This window comes from Delphinus delphis, chromosome 11 (genome assembly GCF_949987515.2).
Source record: "Delphinus delphis chromosome 11, mDelDel1.2, whole genome shotgun sequence".
Classification (NCBI taxonomy): Eukaryota; Metazoa; Chordata; class Mammalia; order Artiodactyla; family Delphinidae; genus Delphinus; species Delphinus delphis.
Genome location: NC_082693.1, coordinates 44536403 through 44560477, shown reverse-complemented (window position 1 = coordinate 44560477; position 24075 = coordinate 44536403). Strand labels below are relative to the sequence as shown.

The window sequence follows — 24075 nt, the reverse complement described above, 5'->3', positions numbered from 1 at the left end:
GAGAGGGAAATAAGAGTGGCGAAAGGGGTTCTCATGTCACCGGGGACACCCATCCCACCTCAGTCCCCAGGCTTCTCTTGGGACATTACTTAGTTCTCTGGGGATATTAGGAAGAAAGGAACAAGTCTTATGGCCGAGGAACAGGGCTCATTATCTCACATCTGTGTCCTGTTCCTTGAGTGGCCTCTCAGTGCCTTATGACCCACATGCAGCTGTGAAAAACCCTTGCTTTGGGGAGGGTGTGAGCAGCTGGGAGTTTTCAGTCCCCCCTGCTCTGCCTCTGTCCACCTGTTGATGTATCTTTCCCATGTCCAGTCTCCCTCTCCCCCAGGATAGAAATGGACAGGGGAGATAAAGGCCCCTCTTGCCTGAGGGTATGTGTTGACAGTGGAGGGTAACCACCAGCCTGACTCACGAGCCTAGGTGCCAACTCAGTAGACCTTGGCTGGAATGCGATCCTGTCGGAGAACAAACAAACCGGGTTTTGATCTATCTTGGAAACAAGAATTTCCATTGATTATTTTTGCCTTAAAATTATAGTTGAAAAGTTCACCTGCTTGAGCTTCATGCTTAATCTGAAGACTCCTGTTTTTCAAATTATTATTTATACACGTAAACACTCACATACACACACAGACACCGAGCCAGTCACACCAAACAAACTGAAATCAAATAAAGTATCATTGATTCACTTTATGCCTTGGGGGTATGTGTTCAGGAGGTTTGGACTCAGCCCCAGGAATCCTCTCCAGAATGTCAGAGAGCTTGTGAGATTGCAAAGCCCTGGTCCTCCTTGCTGGTCTTACAGGGGGGTGCAGGGCTGCACTGAGTTGGGTTCCATGGCCCACAGTGTGGACTGTGACACAAGGACCCCTATTTAGACAAGGCGGAGCAACAAAAGCGCTGAAAAAAGAAGTGCAATGCACACCATCCCACGTCCTTACCCTAGACCTTCCGTAGATCCCTATTCCTCCTCCTTCCAGGCTGCCTTTCTTAGGGAGGGAACCAGGTCTGGTCTGGTGGACGTGTGAAGGGGCTGGAACCCATGCCATGAGGGTCCATGCGGCTGTCACAGGGAAGTTTCCCTAATCCTCCCCTTGGCTGTCCCGGTGGTTTTTGACAAAGGATCAGTGATTCCCCACTGAAAATCTCATCTCCTCCAAGTATCAGATATTCAGCGCCGGAGGCGGGATTTGTCTCTCCATTTTGGGAGCTCACTCCAGAAGGGGGACTGCATACCTGTAGGGCTGGAAAAGAGCTTGCACAATTAGCCCTCACTCCTGGCACCTTCTAGCCCCCTTTGGTTACCTACGCCTCTCCCCACTTCAGGGGACCCAACCTGAGATGAGAAGAGGGGATGGTGTGGGACACCCTGTCTTTGACAGTGGTCCTACTGAGACTGGGCAGAGAGACACCTGGTGGTGGCAGCCCCTGCTCCAGCACAAGCAGGCTCACAGGTGCGGCCTCAGAATCTGGGCCAGCTGCAACTCCCTGGACCGTAGATGCAGAGATCTTGGTCAGTGAGTCTCCCTGACAGGGTCGCCTCTGAAAGATTTCTTCTTCTGGCCCCCGCAGCTCCCAGGTGAGTGAGTGTCACCCCAGGCTCCTTTCTCTTACTGCTCTCTCCTGACCTTCCTGTGGTTGTTCCCACCTGGAATGTAGTCTGAAACAGCTGAGACTCCCGCGAGCAGTCATATTACTTTCAGGGTTCACAAGAGGGAAGCAAATGGCCTGAGGGCTGGGACGTGTCTGCTGCATGGCCCCTTGGGAGTTTATGGTTGAAGGAATTCGTGGTCACTGAGAAAAAAAAATCTCCTGTTTCTTCCAAGTAAAGAAACCAAACCTTCTCCCATAGCAGGGTTTTTGTTTGTCTAGGATTTGCATGCCGCCCCGGCTTCTTGACACCGTTTCCACACAGTTTCCAGGGCACCATCCTTCATCCTTGCCTTCTTCGTCCTCACCCTTTGGGAAGCCCACGTAGGAGGGTCCTGGTGGTCACGCAGGAAGCAGGCACAGGCTGGTTTCTGCAAGACGGGCCTTTCTATTACTGCTGCCAACTCCCACCTGAGGGACAAACACTTTCAGGACTACAGTCAGCTCCCTGCACTTGACAGTTACCACTAAAGGCTGAATCTGTGCCCCTGTCTGTCTTTGTTGGCTGCTGGGGTGGGTTCCAGGGGCATTTGAGCCTCTGTTTGCTTGGGGAAGCCTCTCCTTCCCTCCCAGTGCCTCTCGTATTTCCTTACTTACCAGTCGGAGCTGTAGTAAATGTGGACGGTCAGGGGATGCCCAGCGCACTAAACCAGGCTCCTTCTGTCCCTGCCCCACTCACCAGCTCTGTGCCCCTGATGGGTCCACCCCCGTTACTGAATGTGAAAGTCCCTGCATGCACAGCTGTTCTGGGGTCCAGCCTCTGATCCTTTCTTTAATCTCCTGAGGGGGCAGCTCCCTCCTCTTCTCCATCATCACCCTGATACAACTGACCTGATTCTTTCCAATTATTGGGCTTTACGGCCCACGCTGCCTGGGGGGAGGTTCGCACAGCCCATCCCATGATCCCCGTTCAAGTCAGTCTTTTCTCAGTGTCGGAATGGTCTGGATTCGGGGTGTGGTGCCGGGCAGGGCAGGGCCTCACTCAGCACAGGAGGGGCAGAGGGCAATGTAGCCGGGCACCCAGGGCTGTGGGCAGGGCATCTTCACAGAGTGAAAGGGGAACAACTGTTAGACCAGCTTTGTGTGAGTCCTTCCAACAACTGGCCCGGCATCTGGGAGACGTCTCACCATTGCGTGTGTCGCCCCCATTCCCTTCTTGTCCCCTCTCCTTGCCTCTGAGATCAGACACCCCCGCTGTTCTCCTGGACACCTTTCTGGCCCAGGGAACCTCTTCATCAGGAGACACCTTATTCTCGTTTGCCTTCCCCTTCTAATCCTAGAGAGGCTGAGAGGGACTTAGTCTTTCAGGAGTGAATTCTGGGAGCTGAGCCAGAGGAGGAGACCAGGCTCAGAGGCTAAGCCAGCTGCCCAAGGTCACACAGCTGGTTGGCAGCAGAGCTGGGTTTTGAAGCCACTTGTGTCTTGATTCCACGTGTATTCCCCTTGTAAGAATCTCCAGTAGGTAAGGGAGACCCCGGTCCCAGGCTGAGCAGGAAAAAGGGAAGAAGATAGCTGTGAACCATGAGACCAAGGACATAAAGGCCCAATGTGGAGAGTGGGGAGGGGAGAGGTGAGCAGGGGAAACAGGGAGGAGTGGGAGGACCTGGAAATGGTGGTTGTAAAAGAGCCTCAAGGCGTTGTGTTGGAAATGCAGTGACATCTATTAGAAATGGTGTAAATGTACCAAAGAGCATTAACACTGGGACCAGAGTCAGTATTACTCACCAAAGAGGGTGAACAGGAAAATCGTGAGGACTCCATGCCAGAGAGCCTGGAGGCTGGTTGGCCAACCAACATTGCATGTGTTCTAAGTCCTCCTGTCTCAACACTAGCCAGACTCGAGTTTCACCCCAGCCTGCCTGTGTCTGTCCCCTGCAAAGCCATGTGGCTGTACCTGGCGGTCCTCGTGGGCCTGTACTACCTCCTGCGCTGGTACCGGGAGAGGCAGGTGGTGAGCCTCCTCCAGGACAAGTTCGTCTTCATCACGGGCTGTGACTCGGGCTTCGGGAACCCACTGGCCAGGCAGCTGGATCTGCGAGGCTTGAGGGTACTGGATGCATGTCTGACGGAGCAGGGGGCCGAGCAGCTGAGGAACCAGACATCAGACAGGCTGGAGACGGTGATCCTGGATGTCACCAAGACTGAGAGCATCACTGCGGCCGCCAAGTGGGTAAAGGAACATGTGAGGGACAGAGGTACCACCCAGATTTCTCAAGTCTGATTCCTCTCTGTGAAGTGGAGACCCCTTGACAGCTGCCTGGGGAGATTCCCAAGGTGTTTTCCAGGACTTGAAGTCCTCCCTGTGTTCTTCTCCTCATCCAGCTTACCAGCCAAGCCTCTTCCATCCCACCTCCACCTCCCATACTTGAGGCTCTGCAGTTTGGGGGAGAGATTTCCCTGATGAGAATGCGTCCTTGCAGACTTTCTGTCTGGTGTCCCCTCCTCCCTCAGCAGGAGGTCTGGGTTCCTTGATGCTGAGTGACCAGGGTGATCGGGGTGCACTTTTTGGAGGACGGATGGAGATGGGCACTCTGGCTGGAAGGCTGCATGGGGGGCTGGGGAGCAGCGCTGGAGCCGAGCTGAGTTCTCAGTACTTGGTCATGTTCTTGCTGGTGACCCCTAGTCATCCGACTTGTGTTTAAATGTCACGTATTTTTCAGATGTCGACACTGAACTGTCAGGACTTGTCTAAGGAAGGTCAGAAAACTACTATGGAGTTACTTTCTCCCTCTTTTATTTTTCGTTTTTCTGTGTGTGTGTGAGTGTGCGTGTGTGTGTGTGTGTGTGTGTGTGTGTGTGTTTTACTGTAGTTCTGCCTGTGTTTTATGGTAAAAGGAAAGGACTTTAATTTCTTTTATCTAAGTATAGATTTAAAACATGATCATTGTGAAAAACGGGAAAAGTACATGGATAAAAACCAAAGTTACCCCAAATCACGCCACCCGCAGATAAGTACTGATAACATTTTTACATACAGGATATTACATTTTGTACATAATTTGTATCCTAATTTTCCACTGAAAGAAGTTGAACAAATTTACACATAACAAAAATTTCTTCAAAAACATAATAAATAATGATCGAGAATGTTCCATACTTTAGAATAGCACTACTTAGTAAAAAGTACCTCATGGCATGAATGTAATTGTTTCCCACATTTTATTCATTGGATTCAACGAAATGATGTCTTGGTAAACTTTCTACCCAACTCCCTACGTTGTAACCATGTATATTAGTTGGGTCTTTGGTGTCAAATATGGTGGGAGAATATATATTCTTACAAGGGCAGACTTGGTACTGAGCAGGGGAGGGACTAACTCTGTGTGTTAATAATTCTAACACCCTGTACCCAACTCCCCTGACCCTGCTCTTCTGCCCTGAGTTCTATTAATTGGTTAGTGTTTAAATATTTGGTATGTGTCTTTGAGTCTTGCAGAGAGGTTTCCATGAAGCTTGGTGAACTGTGAACTGAGAGTCATGGGGTCAGAGTTGCCTCCTGTGTGGGTGGGAGGAGAGGGTGTATTTTTCTGGGACAAAGTGTAAATTCCGATTTGGGGGAGGGTGGTTAATAGTGGCAGCCCTGCCTTCCCCTGAAAGCCTACCCCATGGAATTCCCCAGATTCCTGCTGGAACATTGCTCAGTATCGATGCGGGTATTTCAAAGCCAGGCCCTAGAGGTCAATACCAGGCCTGTCAACACATTCTCCCAAACCTGGGATTTCAGGTCTCTTTTACCCAGCCAATCTGCACCCAAATAGTTCTCATCTTTTTTGTTTTTGTCTTTTATCCATTGTCTCCTCTCTTCCTCTCTTCCCCTCCCTTCCTCATTGTCTCTCTCTGTTTCCCTCTCTTTCCCTTATACTAGCTAGTTGTTGAGCACTCAGTCCTGCAGCTGTCAGAAAATCTGAAAATGTAGGTGAATTTTTTTTTTTTAACCACTACTTTTCTTTTTTTTTTTTTTTTTTTAACATCTTTATTGGGGTATAATTGCTTTACAATGGTGTGTTAGTTTCTGCTTGTAGGTGAATTTTGATAATGTCTGCAAGGACAACATGGACTGTGAAAACACAAAACTTCACCCTCCGAGTTCCAGACTATGGACCCACTAGATTTCTTCAGCCTCAGTCCCTGCCTTCATCCAATCTGGGGTGCTTGCCCCTTGTCACCAGGCAGTGGGCTGGGCGTGAAGACTGAGTCAGGAGGGTGGCGCACCTTCAGCATGTTGGTCTCTGTTCCAGCCGTTCCCCCTGCAGCCTCTCTCCTAAAGTCCTCACTGGGTGGAAGGTGACTTGGAACCTCTGCTGGGTCCTCACTCATGGGCCCAGCATGGTGTTGCCCTCTTGCTCTCACTGTTCCCAGGACTTTGGGGCCTGGTGAATAACACCGCCATCTCCAATGTCCACTGTACCCAGTGTGTGGCTGACCAACCAGGACTTCGTGAAGATACTGGACGTGTACCTGTTGGGGGTGATCAAGGTGACCCTGAGTCTGCTGTCCCTAGTGCGGAAGGCGAGGGGCCGTGTGGTCAACGTCTCCAGCGTCACGGGCCGTGTGTCCCTCTGGGGTGGAGGTTATTGCATTTCCAATATGGCATGGAGGCCTTCTTGGACTTGGACTCCCCCAGGTTATGGCCTGGGACAGAGACCCTCCCCCCACCCCCTTGGTCCTTCTGCTTCTGTGCTTCTGGGGGAGTCTTTTACAGGGGGTTCCTTTCATCACAGACTTAGAGTTCTTTTTTCCAGAACTTTCTCTCTTGCTTTTGCCAGGCATTCATTGGGAAGCTCCTTTCTAAGTTCTTGGTGTCAGGATGGACTTGGCGACTGTAGAGTTTGAATGAACTTACTCTGCCCTGGAAGTTGGCCCACACTCAGAAAGTGAGGTAGAATTGTCACCGATATAATTTGGCTACAGTGTGCTCCACCTACATTACTGCTATGATATTAGGTTGGGGGAGCCTTGTTTGCAGTGTAACCCCATGGAAGCAATTAATCAAGGAAAGTAATTAATCATATCAGCAGTAGAGACCCTACTGGCTGCAGGGCTGAGGATGGCTCTGAATATGGGGCAGGGAAGTGATCCCAGGTAGGGAGATGCATTTTAGGGTCCAGTTACACCAGCCCAGCTGATAAATGGCCAGGCAGTAGACTGGTTAGGATAGGGAAGAGAGGAAATTGAGCGTGAAGGGGATAAAATACAAAAAGCCTGGTGATCAATTGGATGTGAGGGGAATATGAGGAGATAGCACTTAAGTGGTACCTTGCAACTCAACTGGTAGGATTTAGAAGCATAAGCACATGTATATAAAATATTTGGAAAAATATTCAAACTCTATACAGAATAACATCATCATAAGATTTCTCCTTCTGGCTTTTCTGTACTTCACAACCTCCCAGAGTTTCCTGCTTATCGCACTGCAGTCCTGTATTGGTATCTTATTTGTGTGTGTGTGTTTTTGTGTCTTGGTTCATAAAAACTCTGAAGTCTTTGCCCCTCTGCCTGCCTCCCTTGCAGGAAGGAGCTCTCCTACTTTGGGGTGAAGGAGGAGATGATCGTGCCTGGTTACTTCAAGACCTTTGTGACCAGCCCTGAGGCAATTTCTCAGGGCCTCCAGGCAGCATGGGATCAGGCCAGCTCAGAGGTCAAGGAACTCTATGCGGAGACATTCCTGGCCTCAAGTGAGTGAGCTGTGGACCTTGGAGAGAGAAGCAAACCCTTGTCTGGAAGCCTGGGTCCATCATTAGCACCTCCTCCAGTCTCAGGTCCATCCTCCAGGCTCTGACTCACCCACACAGTGGGCACATGAGCTCCATCCCCAGGATCCCATGTGGTCAACTGGTGACCTAAGGAAAGGATCCAGGCTTGGTAAACCTGGGAACCACTGTCTCATCTGTACCCCTTGTTATTTTGGGAGGAAACTGAAGCCAGAGAGGATAGACACCTGTGGACTCATGGCAAACTGACTTTAGAGCAGCTGGTTTTCATGTGCTTAGATTTCTAGTGTTTATAGAAAGATCCAATTTATGTATTGGATATTCTCAGAAGTAGAGCCAGAGGTCGCTTAGTGTGGAACAGTTGTTCCTGGGGTAAGAATTCGAGCGCTTCTTGGAGAATTTGAATGGATTAGTTTGGGACATGGGTTTGAGGGGGTGGGGCAGGGAGAGGACAGGATTTCTTAGAAGGTTCCTTCCCATATTAGAGCTGTGAATTGGAAAGGAGGGATGTGGAAGTATATAAGGAAACTTTCATCTTGAACAGACATCAAAATAACTGAAAATATTTTCAAAAAATGCAAGTTGAATCTCTGTCCTTGGTCATGAACTTCGTGAACGTGCTCTGACCACCTGCCACCCACGCACCTGATGATACTCACCTGACTGGGATGTCAAGCTCATCTACTTCCCAAGAGCTACATACCCTCCTTCCTGATGGATGCCATGGTCTACTGGAGCTCCTCAAGGGCCAGGGCCCTGTGAAGTCAAGGTTGGGGTGCATGGGAGGTCTATTTGGGTTGCTGTGTGAGGGATGATGCTTCAAGAGAAGGGAAAAAAGGTGGAGGGAGGGAGCTTTCCAGTCTCTAAGGTCATGCAGCTCATCCTCCTCCTTATCTCTACTCCAGGCTTCTTCTGAGGCTCTGGGGATATTAGGAAGAAAGGACCAAGTTTTGCAGCTGAGGAACAGGGAGCCAATAGCACACATCTGTGCCCTGGTCCTGGAGCAGCCTCTCAAGGCTCTGAGCCTCATGGCCCTCCTGCCACCCTGAGGAATCTGCACTCTTCGGAGGGTGTGAGCCGCTGGGAGGGGGCTCAGCCCCACCTGCTCTGCCTCTGTTCATCTCCTCAGAGTGTGCCTTCGTTTCCTCATCCCACAGGATGGAAATGGCCTGGAAGAGGCAAAGGGTCCTCTCTCCACTGAAAGTACCTGTGAGCAGGGGTTGGGGATGCACAAGGCAACCACCAGCCTGACCCATCAGCCTCATGTGCCAGCTGAATAAGGAGGCCACTCATCAGAGCGGGCAGCATTCTCAGTCCTAGAAGAAGAGCCCTCTGCGTGGTCCTGCAGCCCCCCCAACCCCCATTCCATGGCCTGCATTTTTCTGATGTTGGGAGTTTGAGTCCAGGGAAGTGCTGCTTGAGCCAGCAGTCAGCAGACAGGCCCATGAGATGGTGAGTCAGGCCCAGGCCTGCGCTGGGACAGTTCCAAGTCATTCTTTTTCAGGTCTAGTGACAAAACCCTGAATCTCACCAACTGGGACTGTCTGAAGAACTGGGACACTCCTGGGCCTGCTCAGCCCTTGGGTGACATTGTCTGACTTCTTCCAGCCAAGACTTCCTTGTTCACTCACCAAGGAGGCAGACAGACTTCTGAGATGCCCCCCAGACCCACTGTAGGCAGTGCTGTGCCTTGGGGTGGGTATGAAGTAGGTGAGGTTCGCTTCCACCTCCCACCTCCTACCTCCATACCCTGCAGGCTTTGGGTCTGCTCCCCAGGGCTGGGTCCATGAACTGACCCCCACCCCCCCTACTCCCACCACCCTTGGTATAGAATGGCCAGACTCCCTGAGATTTGTGGTGACATTCTGGAGCTGACTAACCTTGGTAGATAGATAGCATAGAGCAGAGAGACGCATCCTTTTCCCTTCACTCTAGAGAACTTTGTGGCCCCATTTCTGTGTCAGACCCTCTAGACAGGGAAGGTGTAGGCAGTTGTCCCGGGTCCCTCAGGATGAGCCTGGGCTCTTTTCTCAGGCCTATCCTGAGAAATGGTGACCCTAGAGGTTTATCCAAAGAACCACCACAAACTCCAGCATAATTCTGTCCCCATATTTTATGCAGCCCTGGGCACGGCCCCTCACTACTCATACCTCTGTCTCATATCCTTGCTTCCTTTTCTTTACTGGCTTCCCTTCTACCTTTCTGTGTGTTCTTTGCTCCCTTGCCTGGAATCTCTCCCTTCCCTCCAAGTCCTGACCCTGAGAGTTTTCTAAGTCCCTGACCCCGGTCCTCTGCTCTTCCCATATGTCATCCCCTCTCGGGGCCAAGGACTTGGCCCCAGGCCCTTCCCACAGCTGCCCAGGGCATTCATGAGCCATCCTCATCATCTGGCTGGACCTCAGTCTCAGTAATGCTCATATCAGAACTCTCTATTCTCCTGCCTCTCTCCCGATGCCCAAAGTGTCTCCTCCTGACTTTTCTTGACACCCGGGGTTCTACCTGTTATCAGAATCATTTTGACTCCTGGCCTCCCTTCCCTCTGCATTTTCCATGAGCCACTGTGTCAGTTGACTTTACAGTCCCTTCCTTTCACGGACATCACCCCCCTTCAGGCTCCTCAGCTCAGCCTAGCGTGTATCTGGTCCTGGAGGTAGAAGAAAAATGCTCACTGGGGGTCCTGCCCGGGGGAGCTTCTGTGTCCTCGGTCCTTGACTCCCTCCATTTACCTGGTTGCTGGGTGAGGGGGGTGCTGGACCCGCTTAGAGTGCAGTGGGGACTCCTCATTGGTGACCTGAGCATCACCTCCCCAGGGCCCAGGCCCTGAGCCCGTCAGGGGTTTCTGCTTTCTGGGAGTTGGGGCCTCACATAACCAGTTTCCCTTAAGCGGGGGCCTGCTGCCTCTGACCTCAGGACAACGGAGGCACATCCACCCTGGGGCAGACCCTTTATTTCTCATCATCTCTCGCAATGGAGACTCACCTAAGGACAGAGAATTCCAAAGAGCTGATAACCTGGAATTCTCTTGGGGTTTGGAGGGCACAAAACCAATTTTGTTTGTTTTGCATTAGTGAATTTGTCTTAATTTTTCCACCGAAAATAACAGTTACATTTCTTCACATGCCCGCATTCATGACAAAGGATTTTGATTCCTGGGCTGGAAGTGGGGGATTTCCAGGAGGGTCCTCTGGGCTGAGTCCTCCTTCCTTCTTTCCTCTGCTCAGACCACCCAGGTGAGCCACTTCTCAGCACTAACGTCACCGCTGTGGTTTTTCCCATCCTTGGCATCTTCACCCATTACGGCTGGGGGAGAGAGAGAGGGAGCCACCAGGGCTGTCTGAAGTGACAAAGCTTCAGGTTGGACTTGAACTTCTTGCATCTAGGCAAATTGGCATGGTGATGCATCCACCTATACAAGTTATAGAGTGGCTCACCCAGGGGCCGTGCATCTGTCGCCGGCAGCAGAAGGGAGGAGAGCTCTTCTCAACAGGCTCCAGCAGACTGGGGCTCAGAGGACCAGCCTCTCCTGCCATCTTCTGAGCCCGATTCTTCTTGGCCATCACCTCTCCCCTCTGCTATGGCGGCTATCACGGACCTCTCCTTTATGGACTTGTACGTTCAAGAACTGCAATCTGGTCCACAACCTCTCGGACAAGTACATCTTCATCATGGGCTGTGACTCGGGATTCGGGAACCTCCTGGCCATGCAGCTGGTTGATCGGGGCATGCGGGTGCTGGCTGCTTGCTTCACTGAGGAGGGGGCCCAGAAGCTTCAGCAGGATACCTCCTACCAGCTGGAGACCACCCTATTGGATGTCACCAAGACTGAGAGCATCAAAGCAGCAGCCCAGTGGGTGAAGGACCAAGTGGGAGAGCAAGGTGGGACGAATTGCATTCCTTGGCTTTCTCAGTTTATCCTTCTTTTTCTCTCTTTCTCCTGCAGGTATCTGAGAGTTATCAGGGACCCTGTTGTTCAGATGGGATGGGAGAGGTGATGTAGAGAAAGGGGCCGGGCCTGTAGCTCAGTGGGATTGGACCTGTTGCAGGGTTTGGACTGTCCACATGGAGAGGTGATTTCCCAAGGAAGTTTTCTTTCCCAGAAACTCAGAGGGTTAGCAGGGTTTGGGGGAGGTTGCGCTAGAAGTTCAGGGAGGGAATATGCATTCCGTCTGTCGGAAACATGGAGTTGCCTCACTGGGACTTTGGTAGTCCTAACTATCAGCTCCTATAAAAATATGAGCACATTTCTTGTCGGGATCAGGCTAGGGGGAGGAGAGAGGGAACATGAGGTTGGACTCTCTGAGTGGGGACATTTGCTCTCCTTAACTGTGTCAGGCTAGACTGCAGGGTGGGGAGCGAGATCTCTCCTCTTCGTCATATCATGATGGATACCAGGTTGACCTAAGGGTAAGTGCCTATGTCAGGGTGGCTGCTCTTATTGGGAAAGGAGGCTGTGGGCTAGGGATGGACTAGGACTGAATGGGGACCCACCCAGGGATCTTCCCACACGCAAGATGTGGGTGTAGGAATGGAGGAACAGGGTGGCTCAGTTGTAGAAGGAGCAGCCTGGGGGAAGTCCTGACTCCTGAGGGAGCTCATCTGGGGTCTGTGCACACGAGTCAGGGCAGGAGAGCTCTGGGGCCCATGAGGGGCAGACAATAACTCTTGCTTTATTTTCCTCCTTGGCATCTACTGCTATCCAATATTCAATCTATTTTACTTATTTTTCTTATTTATTTTCTATTTCTCCTGCTAGAATAAAGCTTCTAGTGGGGGAGGTGTTTTTCCTTTTATTTATTATATATCCTTAGTGCTTAGAACAGTGTCTGGCATCTAGTAAGGTGTTCAATAAATATTTGTCAAATGAACTAACTTATGAATAATTCAGCAAGAGTCAGTTTCTCTCTTCACCAGGCTGCCTCCGCCCAGTGCCCTACATTCAGCTTTGAGCCACTTGCGTTAATGACTCCCTGGGTATATTAATTAGTTTCCTGTTGCTGCTATAATAAATGTACACAAAGTCGGTGGCTTAAAAGAGCACAAATTTATTATCTTATAGTTCTGGAAGTCAGAAGTCCAAAAAGGGTCTCACTGGACTAAAATCAAAGTGTTAACCGAGCTCTAGGGAAGATTGCATTTCATCACCTTTTCCAGCTTCTAAAGGCCTCCTGCATTCCTTGGTTCGTGACCTTCCTCATCTTCAAGGCTGCAAGGTTGGGCTGAGTCTTTTTCAGGCTGCCATCTCTCTGGTTCTCTGTCTTCTGGCTCCCTCTCCACTTAGAAGGACCTTTGTGATTATATTGGGCTTGCCAAGCTAATCCACGATAATTTCCCCATTTTAAGGTCAGTTAAGCAATTTAAATTTCATCTGCTACCTTAATTCCTCTTTCCCATGTAATCCACCATATTCACAGGTTCCAGGTATTAGTATGGGGACATCTCTGGGGGGCCATTGGGCAACATCTTTGGTCTAAGAAGCACTGGGAAATGGGAGGAAGGGATACTTGCATGCTTTCTTTTTGCCCCTCAGAGTCTCTGGACATGACAAGTTGGCATGACCCTAAAGCTGTTCACACTGTTTTGAAAGTTCTCTAGCTCTCTTTGCAGGAAAAAAAAAAAAAAATTAAAGTTGTCCTGGTTTGCCAGCAGGCAGAGCTATTTACCAGGGATGATCAGAGGTAGCAGCGAGTACATGTCCCTTCTCCACAGGCAGAGACCCCTCGGGTTTTACAGTCTTTGGGTCTCAGCAGCTCATTTCTTCCACTGTAAGACAAGAGTCTCCCCTAGCTGGGAAGGCTCTGAGTCCTGCCAGCCAGTTGGTCTCCTGGGGTCTCTACTTGGAGGAAGGCAGAAAGATAGGATGGGGACACAGCTTGTGTGGGGACCCCAGGCCTAGGGGAAGGGGTGAACCATGATTGGTGTTTACGTCTAGACCTCCCCACATGTGTGTGGAAGAGTATCTTGAGGCTACAGAGGCCAAGGTGGGGTAGTGAGATAAGGGGAGGGAAAGGGAAGGAACCCCAAGCCCTTCCCCCAAGTGGAATTTTACTTGGAACCTCAGTATGTAAGACAAATGAAAATTGAGGTTCTCCTGCATCTCCCTTCCTTATCAGGTTCTGGGGTTCAGCCTGAAAGCTCTCAGGACTGCAAACCACAGGTTGGAAACAACTGTCCTAATCCACTCAACAATGAACCTGAGGCCCAGGGAAAGGAAGTGACCTGTCCAAGGCTGGAGGTAGAACCAGGATTAGAACCTGAGGCTCTTCAAGCCTGGCTCTTGCAGAGCTGAAGGACAATACCTAGCAATATTTCTCTCCATTTATACCAACTCAATTTAAATATCTCAAAAGGAGCCCTTTTCACATTTTTCCAAAATTATTTTATTTAAATGTCTTCTGTATTTGTTTATAAGTCTTATTTATTTCTTCTCTGGTTTCTGAGATCACTGAGGATTAAGACCATGTTTTGTTCATTTAATGTCTCCAGCACCTTCCTCTGTAACTGACAGATGCATGAAATGAATGAATGTGTGAATGGATGAATGAATGAATGAACAGAGTGATTTTGGTAATGTGTGAAATGGAGTTGGTTTCTTACACTCAGGTGAACAGAGAGGGGGAAGCATGATGGGGGAAGGAATTGAAACATTAATTCATTGGTATGAAAATGAGATCTCTTTTCCCAGAGCCAATAGCTTAGATGCTACTACATAAAGCCTGGATTGTAGCTGGTAGAGTGTCCAGCTAGCTGGCAGACTGCGTGAATCAGAAAAACTGCCCCTTTAGGGAAAACCCATGAGTAAAATGCCCATGTTCCTTTGGGCTGTCATAGCTCCCCACCCCACGCTGCCAGACTGGCTGTCTTGTGCCTTGTGACATGCTCAACCATCCTCAGCAGCCCTGAGCTGGGGGTTCGTGGACCCTTGTGCTTTTCCAGAAACACTGCTGATTTTTGTCTGGTTCTCCCTCCCTCCACTGCGCCCCCAGGCCTCTGGGCCCTGGTGAACAATGCTGGTGTAGGCCTGCCCAATGGTCCCAATGAATGGCTGACCAAGGAAGACTATGTGAAGGTGATCAACGTGAACCTGGTGGGACTGATCGAAGTGGCTCTCCATAAGCTGCCCATGGTCAAGAAAGCCCAGGGCAGGGTCATCAAAATGTCCAGCTCTGGTGGCCATGTGGCTATCACTGGTGGCGGCTACTGTGTCTCTAAGTTTGGCGTCGAGGCCTTCTCTGACAGCATCAGGTGACTGGGCCCAGGTGCCAAACCATTCAGGGTAGGAGTTCTGGGGGTTTCACCTTAGGAAGAGAGGGCTGGGTGAGGGTACCCTGTGGGCAGAGGAGATCTGGAGAGAAGATGCTAAAACAGTAGCAGGAGGAAGGCTAGACCTCCAGGGGCCTTCCTCAGGGACTCAGAGAAGAGGGATGAGAAGAGGTGGGGTGGTGATGAGCAGCCTTCCCTTGAGCTTTCTCAGAATAAGCAACACGCTGCTTGGGCCTGTGGGAGTAGGAGGGAGAGTCCTCCAAACCGACGGAGAGGTCTGGGGGCAGATGTGCTGTGGGCAGCCCTCCGAGAAGGATGCAAGCCTTGCATAGATCCCTTCACTCCTTTGCCACCTAGGCATTGGGGGTGGGGCTGAGTGGGAGGGACCTGGTCGGAGCAAGGCTTTGGTCTAGATTCCTCCTGGCTAGGCTGGCCTAATGTGAATTGTCCAGAGACAGGCTTGGGAAAGGGCTTATTTGCATGAAAGCAGTGCTGGGCCTGGTGCAGGGGTGGGGGGCACACCTCCAGGTTCCTGATCTCTGGAGATCAGCTCCTCTAGAGGTGTCAGAGGTGACTTTCCCTGATGATCCTTTGTCATCGTGGAGTCCCAGACTGAGTCCAGCTCTTCTTTCCCAGGCGTGAGCTCCACTACTTCGGGGTGAAAGTCAGCATCATTGAGCCGGGGAACTACCGGACATCCATTCTGGGCAAGAAGGACCTGGAGGGCATGGAGAAGAGCATGCGCAAGCTGTGGGAGCGGCTGCCTCAGGAGACCCGCGAGAGCTATGGAGAGGAGTACTTCCATATCTGTGCGTTCCCCAGGAGAGAAAGGGGTCTCTGAGAGGGATGGAAAGGTCTTGGGGGTCACTGACCCACTTTCATTTTACAGATGATGGGATGGAAGCTCAGAGAGGTTATGAGCCCAAGGCCACACAGCTGGTGGCAGAGCTGGGATTTGAGAACTGCTGGGGGAGTGACAAAACCATAGCTGCGGGAGATGGGGGTGTTAAGAGAGATGCTGCCCACCCGCCCCCTGGCACCTGCCTTCCCCCCAAACATCCGTATGCAGGTGAATCAGGTGAAAATGCACTGCCACGAGTACAGAGAAGTTATTAAGAGCACAGCTGCTTGAGCCAGACTGCCTGGGTTTGAAGCCTGGCTCTGCCACTTACGGGCTAGGAGGAGACTTTGAGAATGTTACCTAGTCGCCTTAAGCCTCAGTCTTCTCATCTATAAAATGGAGTTAATGATAGTGCCTACCTCACAGTGCTGCTGTGAGGATTAATGTCTGTGAAGTCTCTCTCATGCACTAAGTGCTTGTCCAATCAGTAAAGAGGAAAATCACACGAATGTTTTAAAGGAAGGGGCTCTGGGAGCTCTCTTTCTCCCTGGCCTAAGGGTCGCCTGTGAATCTCAGGTGTTTCTGGAGAGTAGAGGAGGGACATCACAGCTGTTTACTATACTGTCCCAAACTCACAGTTTGGGGAACTCTTCCAGTTTGAGGGATGCACGGAGCCCCCACCATTGGAGAACAAGAGGAGGGGTGGCCTGCAGGTGCAGCGGAGGAGGGATTGGCCAAAAGACCTGGTGGAGTACCTCGTGGTAGGGAGAGGCCTATTCTGAGGACTGGGCGGCCCCATATTCACTCAGAGCCTCTAATCCCAAAGCCAAGCCAGTTGGTTTCAGGAGAGGATCATTCACAAGATTTCCTGCTTCTCTCCACTTCTCCCCTCCAAGTGCCTGGAGGGGGAACAGCCCCTCAGGGCCACCCTTGGAGCTGCCCTTGTGTGGGACAGAAAGGGGGGGCTGGCATTTTTCTGGCTCAGGAGGGTCCCTCGGTCCAGAGTGAAGCAGCCGGCTCTCAGCCCCGTCCTGCTCCATTTGGGCCTCAGTGGCCTAGTCATATATTTCCCTAACCCAGATTTTTTTCCCTCTCTTTTACTTGACTTCCATGAACATCCCTGAGAGGCAATTTCCTGTTGTGGTTTTAAGCTCTTAGACTCTGAAACTAGGCTGCCTGACTGTAAATTTCATCTCTCCTGCTTGCCTTGGGCCAGTTGCTCAGTTTTCTCATCTGTAATGGGTTATAAAAATTAAATGAGTTAATATATAAAAAGTGCTTAGAATATTATCTGCTTCCTGGTAGGAACAATTTGATTTAAAAGTTTGTTGTTTTTATCTATTACCAGTGTAACAGAGAAAAAGAGCATGGCCTCCTTTTCTCTAGTACACTGGTACCTGCGAGCTGTGTTGCAAAGAGATATTCTTAACTAGCAATCATCCAAAATCCAAAGTGATGAATTTTAAACATATACCCAGAAACTCTGAATGGGCTAAATATAATCACTCAGTTAAATTAATGGCAGGTATCTAACTGTCTGGGGGGCAGGGGTGGTTATTTTAGTGAATTGCTCTCCTAGACCTCATACATCCACAGAGTAAAAAGCCAAGACACCATAACTTAAAAACCATAACAGCCATTTATTCACCTAATGCACATTTTATTGAGCACCTACCACATGCCAGGCACTGGGTAGGGCCGGGGGTGAGAGTGGACGAAGCAGCAGGGCACACAGCTGGCTGCCTGCAGCTTAAGGCCCAGTGGAGGAGATAGATCTTAATAACGACACACACATTTAGTGACAAATGTGGATAATGACCATGGGAAGAAACACAAGGCCATGAAAAAAAGAATAGGGTTGGGAGTGGGGGCCCAGTTTAGATTATGGTGTAGGGAGGGCTTCTCTGAGTCGACTTTGGGGAAGAATAAGTTAGGCATTGTTGGAAAGTGGATAGGCAAGAAAGTTTTTTCAGGAAGACCCTGAGGCACTGAGTTCCCTTAGAGGAACTTTAAGGATACCAGAGGGTGGGGAGCAGTGCGGGGGGAGCAGAAGAGACCCAGGATAAATTAGAGCATCAAAGCACACTGAGGATTAAGGATGTGATCTGATTTGTGATTGGGAAAGCCTGCTGTGGTTGCTGCAGTATTCCAGGCTACACATGTCGGTGGTTTGGGCTACAGAGAAGTGGAGGAGATGGAAAGAAGTTGATAGATGCCCGGTGTGTATGAGACCTCCTGGTGCTGGGAGGGAGAGAAAGCCATCCAGGACGAGTGCTAGGTTTAGTTCAAGAAAACTGATGGGTGGAGGCATCATTCATTCATTGATTTAGGGAAAAGTCAGGGAGAAGTATTTGGAGAAGTATTCCTTGGGGAAAGTAATCTTTCAGTTCTGGACATATTAGAATTCTGTGAGGAGAAGTAAAAAGTTCTGAGGATCAGTTAGGGCTTTCTCAGTTACAGGTGACAGAAAATCCAACCCAAATCATTTAAGCAGAAAAGGAATTTCTTGATGCTTATTACTAAAAAGTATAAGGATATGGGCTTCAGGCACTGCCTGATCCAGTCCACAAATGATGTTCTTAGGACCTGCTTTCACCCTATTTCTTTTTTTTTTTTCAGTACTTATAGATTTATTCAGGCCTGTTAGAGGTCTTAAAGTAACCAGGAATTACAATAAATATTTGAACAGAGGGCTGGATGTTTCAAATGCTAAATAAATCGATAGAATTAGAGCTAATACACCAGCTGTGCTAATCCATGTGACTGCCCTTTGTCTTGTGCTCACTCAGTGACACTTGTCCTTTACAATCCAGCCGTGGTAAACCCTTCACTAGCTGAGGAAAGCTCTATTTTCATTTCAAATCACCCTATTTCTTGGCTCTGCTTCTTCTGTACTAGCTTCAGGCTTACAGCTCTCTCCCCTGTTGGTGGGGTCCCATGGCTGCAGCATCTCCTCATCTCCTCCCAGGATAGTCCTTTCCAGTAGCTCCCCCAAACGGTCTAAGATTTACTCTGACTCGGTGGGCCAGTGATGGCAGGAGCAGAGGGAATTGCAGGATGTACTCAACCCTGAGCCCATCACTGTGCCCGGGGAAATGTGAAGCTCTGATTGGCTCAGGCTGGGTCATGCACTCTACCTAGACCAAAGGACTCAGAATGGAAGAGGCGTGGATTCCCAGAGAGAAATCTGTAGCTGTTGCTACAAACAAGGGGAATAGCTGTTTGGGGGTTGGGGGGAGGATAATATATATTCCCTGTGAGTCTCCCCTAAAACTCTCAGTTAGCAAAGAATGATCCAAATTATTTATGGGGTCGCTATGAGGCTGGGGTGAAACACAGACTCAGCCAGTATCTGGAAACCTCACAAAGGCATTTTCTAAGTAGCTCAATGCAGGCAGAAGCTGTAGAGTCTTCAGCGAGGTCCATAAAAGAGTGTGTAGAAAGGCGAACTTCCTCTGAAAACCACTGTTGAAAAGCTGATGTTCTTCAGAAGAAAAGTAAGGGTTGGGTTATAAAATACTATAGGCTGATTCATCTGTAGTTCTCTCCACGATTTCAGAGGAAAATTTTTATGCAGGCATTTGACTACTTTTAGATAAAAAATTTTCCGAGTGATCATACTCTAATTTTTACTTCAGTTTTACTAGTGTTTACTGGGATACACAGATGAGACAAAAATCTCTAGGAATCTAGAAGGGGAGGTCTGAAAGCAAGTATAACGCCACACAAATTGTGCAACAATGGACATACATACAAAACAAAGCAACTACTGAGCCTGAGCGTCTGGAGCTACTGCTCCGCAACAGGAGAGGCTGCGACAGTGAGAGGGCCGCGCACCGCGATGAAGAGTGGCCCCCGCTCGCCGTAACTAGAGAAAGCCCACGCACAGAAACTAAGACCCAACACAGCCATAAATTAATAAATTAATTAAATAAATGACGTAAATTATAAAAAACAAACAAACAAAGCAACAGTACGGGGACTTAATTCTGCTGTCACAAAAGCCTTCACAGAGGTGACCATTGGTGTCCTAGTGGGTTTTGAAGAATAAATAGGAGTTCACCAAAAGGGAAAAAGATGGCAAATGTTTCACAGAGGGAAGAGCACGAGCAACAGTTTGGAGACCTGCCATAGCACTTGTGTGCTTTCGAAGGTGGTGTGGATGCAAGCTGTAGACGACAGTAATCCCTCTAACCGTGTTACACAACTCTCTATACCTCAGTCTCTCCACGATAAAGTATAATAATTCCTCTCTCGTGGGTTGTTAGGAGAGTTAAACAAGAATGTAAAGTACTCAGCTCAGCCATATGATAAGGGCTCAACAATCTTAGCCATCGTTGTTATGACTAGTCTGGCCTGAGTGTGAAGTGTAAAGAGGTGGGCATGGGAATGAAGCCGGGAGACGTTACGAGTCGGATAGTAGAAGACTTTGATGGGTCCAATAAGAAGTGTGGCTGTGAAAAAAAAAAAAAAAAGAAGTGTGGCTCTCATCCTGAAGGACCTTGGAGAGCCTTTTATTAAATGGCTCTGAAATGACCTGATCAGATTTGTGTGCCGCGGGAAGGATGAGGGTGGAGACGTGAGACCAGCTGGGAGGCCACCTCAGAAACCCAGTGAAGGACCAACAAAGGCATGAAGTGAAAGGTCTTGGGCACTGTGGGAAGTATGTATGTATGTGGGGTAGTGTTGGGGGGGGGGGGGCGGGTGCTGTGGAGACAGACTGAAGAAATATTTAGGAGTGGTCACAAGCACCACTGGACACGAACTCCAGCAAGCTGTTATAGCCAATCAAACAGGCCCCTGGCTTGTGAATCGGGGAACAGGCCAGGTATCTTGGAGTGATTTTTAGCTATCCCCAAAATAGAACCATATTGGAAATGACTAGTTAATAGCAACCTAACCTAGGCACATACCCGAAGAAGCAGCACACAGAGTCACTGGAATAAGCATGTGAACAGGACACAGTGCTCTGGTCCTCACAGAGCACAGCCTGGCTTGTTAGCATACTTCGCAGCAACACAGCCACCTGCCAAGTTTCTTTCTTTATCTCAACCCTGCCAGGGAAGCCACCAAAAATTCCCCTTTTAGTCCCCTTTCTTCCTAGGGAGGGACTAGGACCGTTGGGTCCATACTGAGTGCCAAAGCCTAGTGCCTGCTGTTTTATAGACTTTATTTTGCTGAATTCTCACAATAGCACAAACGTTTCCTGGATGCCCAAATGCAAAGCCTGAGTTCTTCCTCACTGTCCAGGAGACTGACAGGGGCTAAAGGGTACCCCTGTCTCCCTCAATCCATGTCTAGCTGGGTGCCCAGCACAAAGCAGGAGTGCAATAACTATTTGAGAGAACATGGAAAGGATGTGCCTTAGACTATTTCAGAGTCTCAGGCAGCTTCTTCCACCCCATCAGCTTGTGGGTCCAAAGCCATCTCATCCCATCAGCTTGCCTTATCCTCATCAGCCCACACAGCCTTCCCTCCCTCTGAGGGAGCTGTAACCCTGAGCTTCATGAATGAGTCCTTTGACACTCGCTTCCCTGCCTGGAACCTGTTGGTGGTGGACTCTGTGTCAGACCCAAGGATGGAGCACAGAGTGTCGGATTCCTAAGACATTATTGCTCTATAGACAGCCTGGCTTTAAGTCAGTGTGGCTCTTTTTGGGACCCCTAATATGTAGTTTACCTCTTTTCACTACAGTAGTTTTCTCTTTAAGAAACAGAAAGGGAGTTCCTCGGAGTCGGAGAGATGGGTAAAGCATACTTGAACGACACTGTTCTGCCCTCATCAACTGCCCACCAGTGTCCTGCACAGAAGGGGTGACTTCTCTGCCTTCCTGGACCACCCCCAAAGTCAGGCTAGCTTTTGCTCCCTCTTTGTTTTCAAGTTCTAATCCCTTATCACGAAGTCTGACTCTCAGGCACCACTTCCTCCTGAGTCCTTGGGGCGCTCAGTGAAATATGAGTCCCACTGAGCTACCCCCTTCCCAGAGTCCTGGGGTGAGGGTGCAGATCAGGGCTCCCTAAGTGTATCGTGTGGCTTGTCTCCTATCTGTGTTGTAAGCTACAGCAGACTTGGACCCATCTCCACACCCGTGTGTACCATGCTAACGGAACAGCCCCTCACATTTGCTAGAGCCTTACAAGGTACCGGTCTGTGCCTTAGCTCATCTGAGCCCCATAATGACCTTATGACCAAAGCAAAGGCAGTGTTACTATTTTTTAATAACATCTTTTCCCTGCATGCTTTTGTAGAAAATTTGGAAACTCTAGGAAGTCCACAGGAGGAAAAAAAACCTCCAGCAACTAGGAATTTCAACAGACAGACAGTATTTTTCCTTATTTCCTTCCAATTTTTCTGTGCACTTATATTCACCTGTTTTCTCTCCTCTTTCCTCCACTGTCTACCCTGCTATTATTCATCTTTATTATTCTCTAGGGCAGGTATTATTATCCCCATTTTACAGATGATGATAGTTTAAGCTCAAAGTCACACAACTAATAAGTGGCAGAACTGGGCACAGTTCTCCTCATTGCTAGTCTAATGCAACAGTAGGAATTCAATTCACAACTATTGAATTCGGGAAGAGAAATAAGATTATTTATAGGGTGTTTGTTTAAGGGGCAACCTGGAGCTTGTGAAATCTGCCTGAAATGTTAGATCAGTGGTCCGGTGAAAAAGGAGCTTGGATGGAATTCAGAAGAAACAATCTTTAATGAAGAATAATAGAGCCTTTGATTTTTCCCCCTCTTGTACCCTCAAACAGATACTGACAAGTTAAAGAACACGATGCAGCTGGCAGAGTCAAGGATCAGTGAAATCACTAACAGCATGGAGCACGCTACTGCTTCCCGGGACCCCTGCATCCACTACAACCCTGGCCTGGATGTCAAACTCCTCTACCTCCCCTTGGCTAAGTTTCCCACCCCTGTGACAGATTTCATCCTGAGGCGGTACCTTCCAAGGCCAGCAGACAGTGTCCGAGCTGGGGAAGCCCAAGGGGTGGTCAGTGGAGTATGGAGGAGAAGGCACTGTAGGGTCACATGAGGGGGTATCAGATGTTCTGGGGACACCTTGCTTGGCTGACACCCTACCTGTTGGTGGTGAATTTATGGATAACTTCTCACAGAAGGTGTTCCTACTCACTGGGGCCTCACAGAAACCTGAGGGGGCCTTTACAGGTTCAAAGACCTGCAGCCTGGCCCCAAGAACATCTGTCACCCAATCAGGATATGGCTTTTTCTTGACCTGGAGGCGTCAAGGAGAGGAAAACTAGTTCCTGCTGAATCATGAGCCTCCCTCAGTTATCACCACCACTGGGAAATTTTGTGGGATTATGTAGCCCACAGGAGAACTCAACCACTTTCCTCTCGTGTCTCTAAATATGCATTAACCTTATTCACATAAACCATTATTTGAAGTGTGTAGTAGGACAAACAGGGAGTGCAAGATTATATCACGCAAAAGTTTATCATAGTATTTTCTCTCTCTTTTATGGATTTCTGTATCCATAGGTGATTGGGACTCCCATGAAGTAACACTCGTTTGTTTAATCACCATTGATTAATTCTTCAAATATTACCTGAGTGCCTACTATAGACGAGGCCCTGTGTAGGTGCTAGAAGCATAGAAATATGATTGAATCATGGTCTTGGTTTTTCCCTCTTTATTTTGTGGTTTTGTTTTTGTATTTTAGCACAATATCTAGTAGCAGAGACAGGATAGCGATAGAAGAAACAGAAATCAGAAAATCAAATTTTTGGAGCTACGAGGAACACTAGAGTTTATCTAATTCAGTAGTTCCCCAACTTGGCTGTGTATATCATAATCACCTGGTTAATTAAAACACAGATTCCTGGGCCTTGGTGTTAGAAAATCTGATTCATTAGGCTTGGGTGGGGCCCAGAAATCTGTATTTGTCAAAAGGACCTAGATGATTCTGATGCATCTGGGCATTTGGAAACTGCTGATAGTTCCATAGGAGTAACTAATGCTCAGAGGAGGAAGTGACTTATGGGAGGTCCCCTAGCATCATAGCCTTGACAGAACTCAGGTGTTTAGATTCCCAGGCTAGGATTTTAGTTACAGGAGAATAAATTCCCGTAATTAGTAACGTTGTCAAAAAAGTCAGGAAACGATGGGCTTCCCTGGTGGCGCAGTGCTTGAGAGTCCGCCTGCCGATGCAGGGGACATGGGTTCGTGCCCCGGTCCGGGAAGATCCCACGTGCCACGGAGCGGCTGGGCCTGAGAGCCATGGCCTCTGGGCCTGCGCGTCCGGAGCCTGTGCTCCGCAACGGGAGACGCCACAACAGTGATAGGCCCGCGTACCACAAAAAAAAAAAAAAAGTCATGAAACGAAATTATTATTCTTTAAAAATCCTTAAACTTCTGAGCCATATGAAGTTCTATTGAAAAGACTTTTGATCTTGAGGAGTGATCACGTAATAAAGGTCAGATGTGAATTTTTAAAATTAAAATGTCTTTAGTTGGTGTCTCTTCAACATCCAGCTGAACTTGAAAATAATTAAATGTAACTTAATCACATCTGCCGAAGACCCCTTTTCCAAGGAAGGTAACATTCACAGGTTCTAAGGATTAGGGTGTGGACGTATTTTT

General features: G+C 49.0%; 1 protein-coding gene and 1 pseudogene across 1 annotated transcript; both read left to right on the top strand.

The window, feature by feature from the left end:
• Positions 1 to 3535: 3535 nt before the first annotated feature.
• Positions 3536 to 9145, top strand: LOC132433800 (retinol dehydrogenase 16-like; annotated as a pseudogene).
• A 1689-nt stretch (positions 9146 to 10834) lies between these two features.
• Positions 10835 to 23741, top strand: SDR9C7 (short chain dehydrogenase/reductase family 9C member 7). Its single transcript, XM_060025032.1, is given in 5 exon segments — positions 10835 to 10977; positions 10979 to 11240; positions 14348 to 14606; positions 15261 to 15433; positions 22226 to 23741. Coding segments are annotated over 5 exon segments (1014 nt in total). The 5' UTR covers positions 10835 to 10938; the 3' UTR covers positions 22507 to 23741.
• Positions 23742 to 24075: the final 334 nt, after the last annotated feature.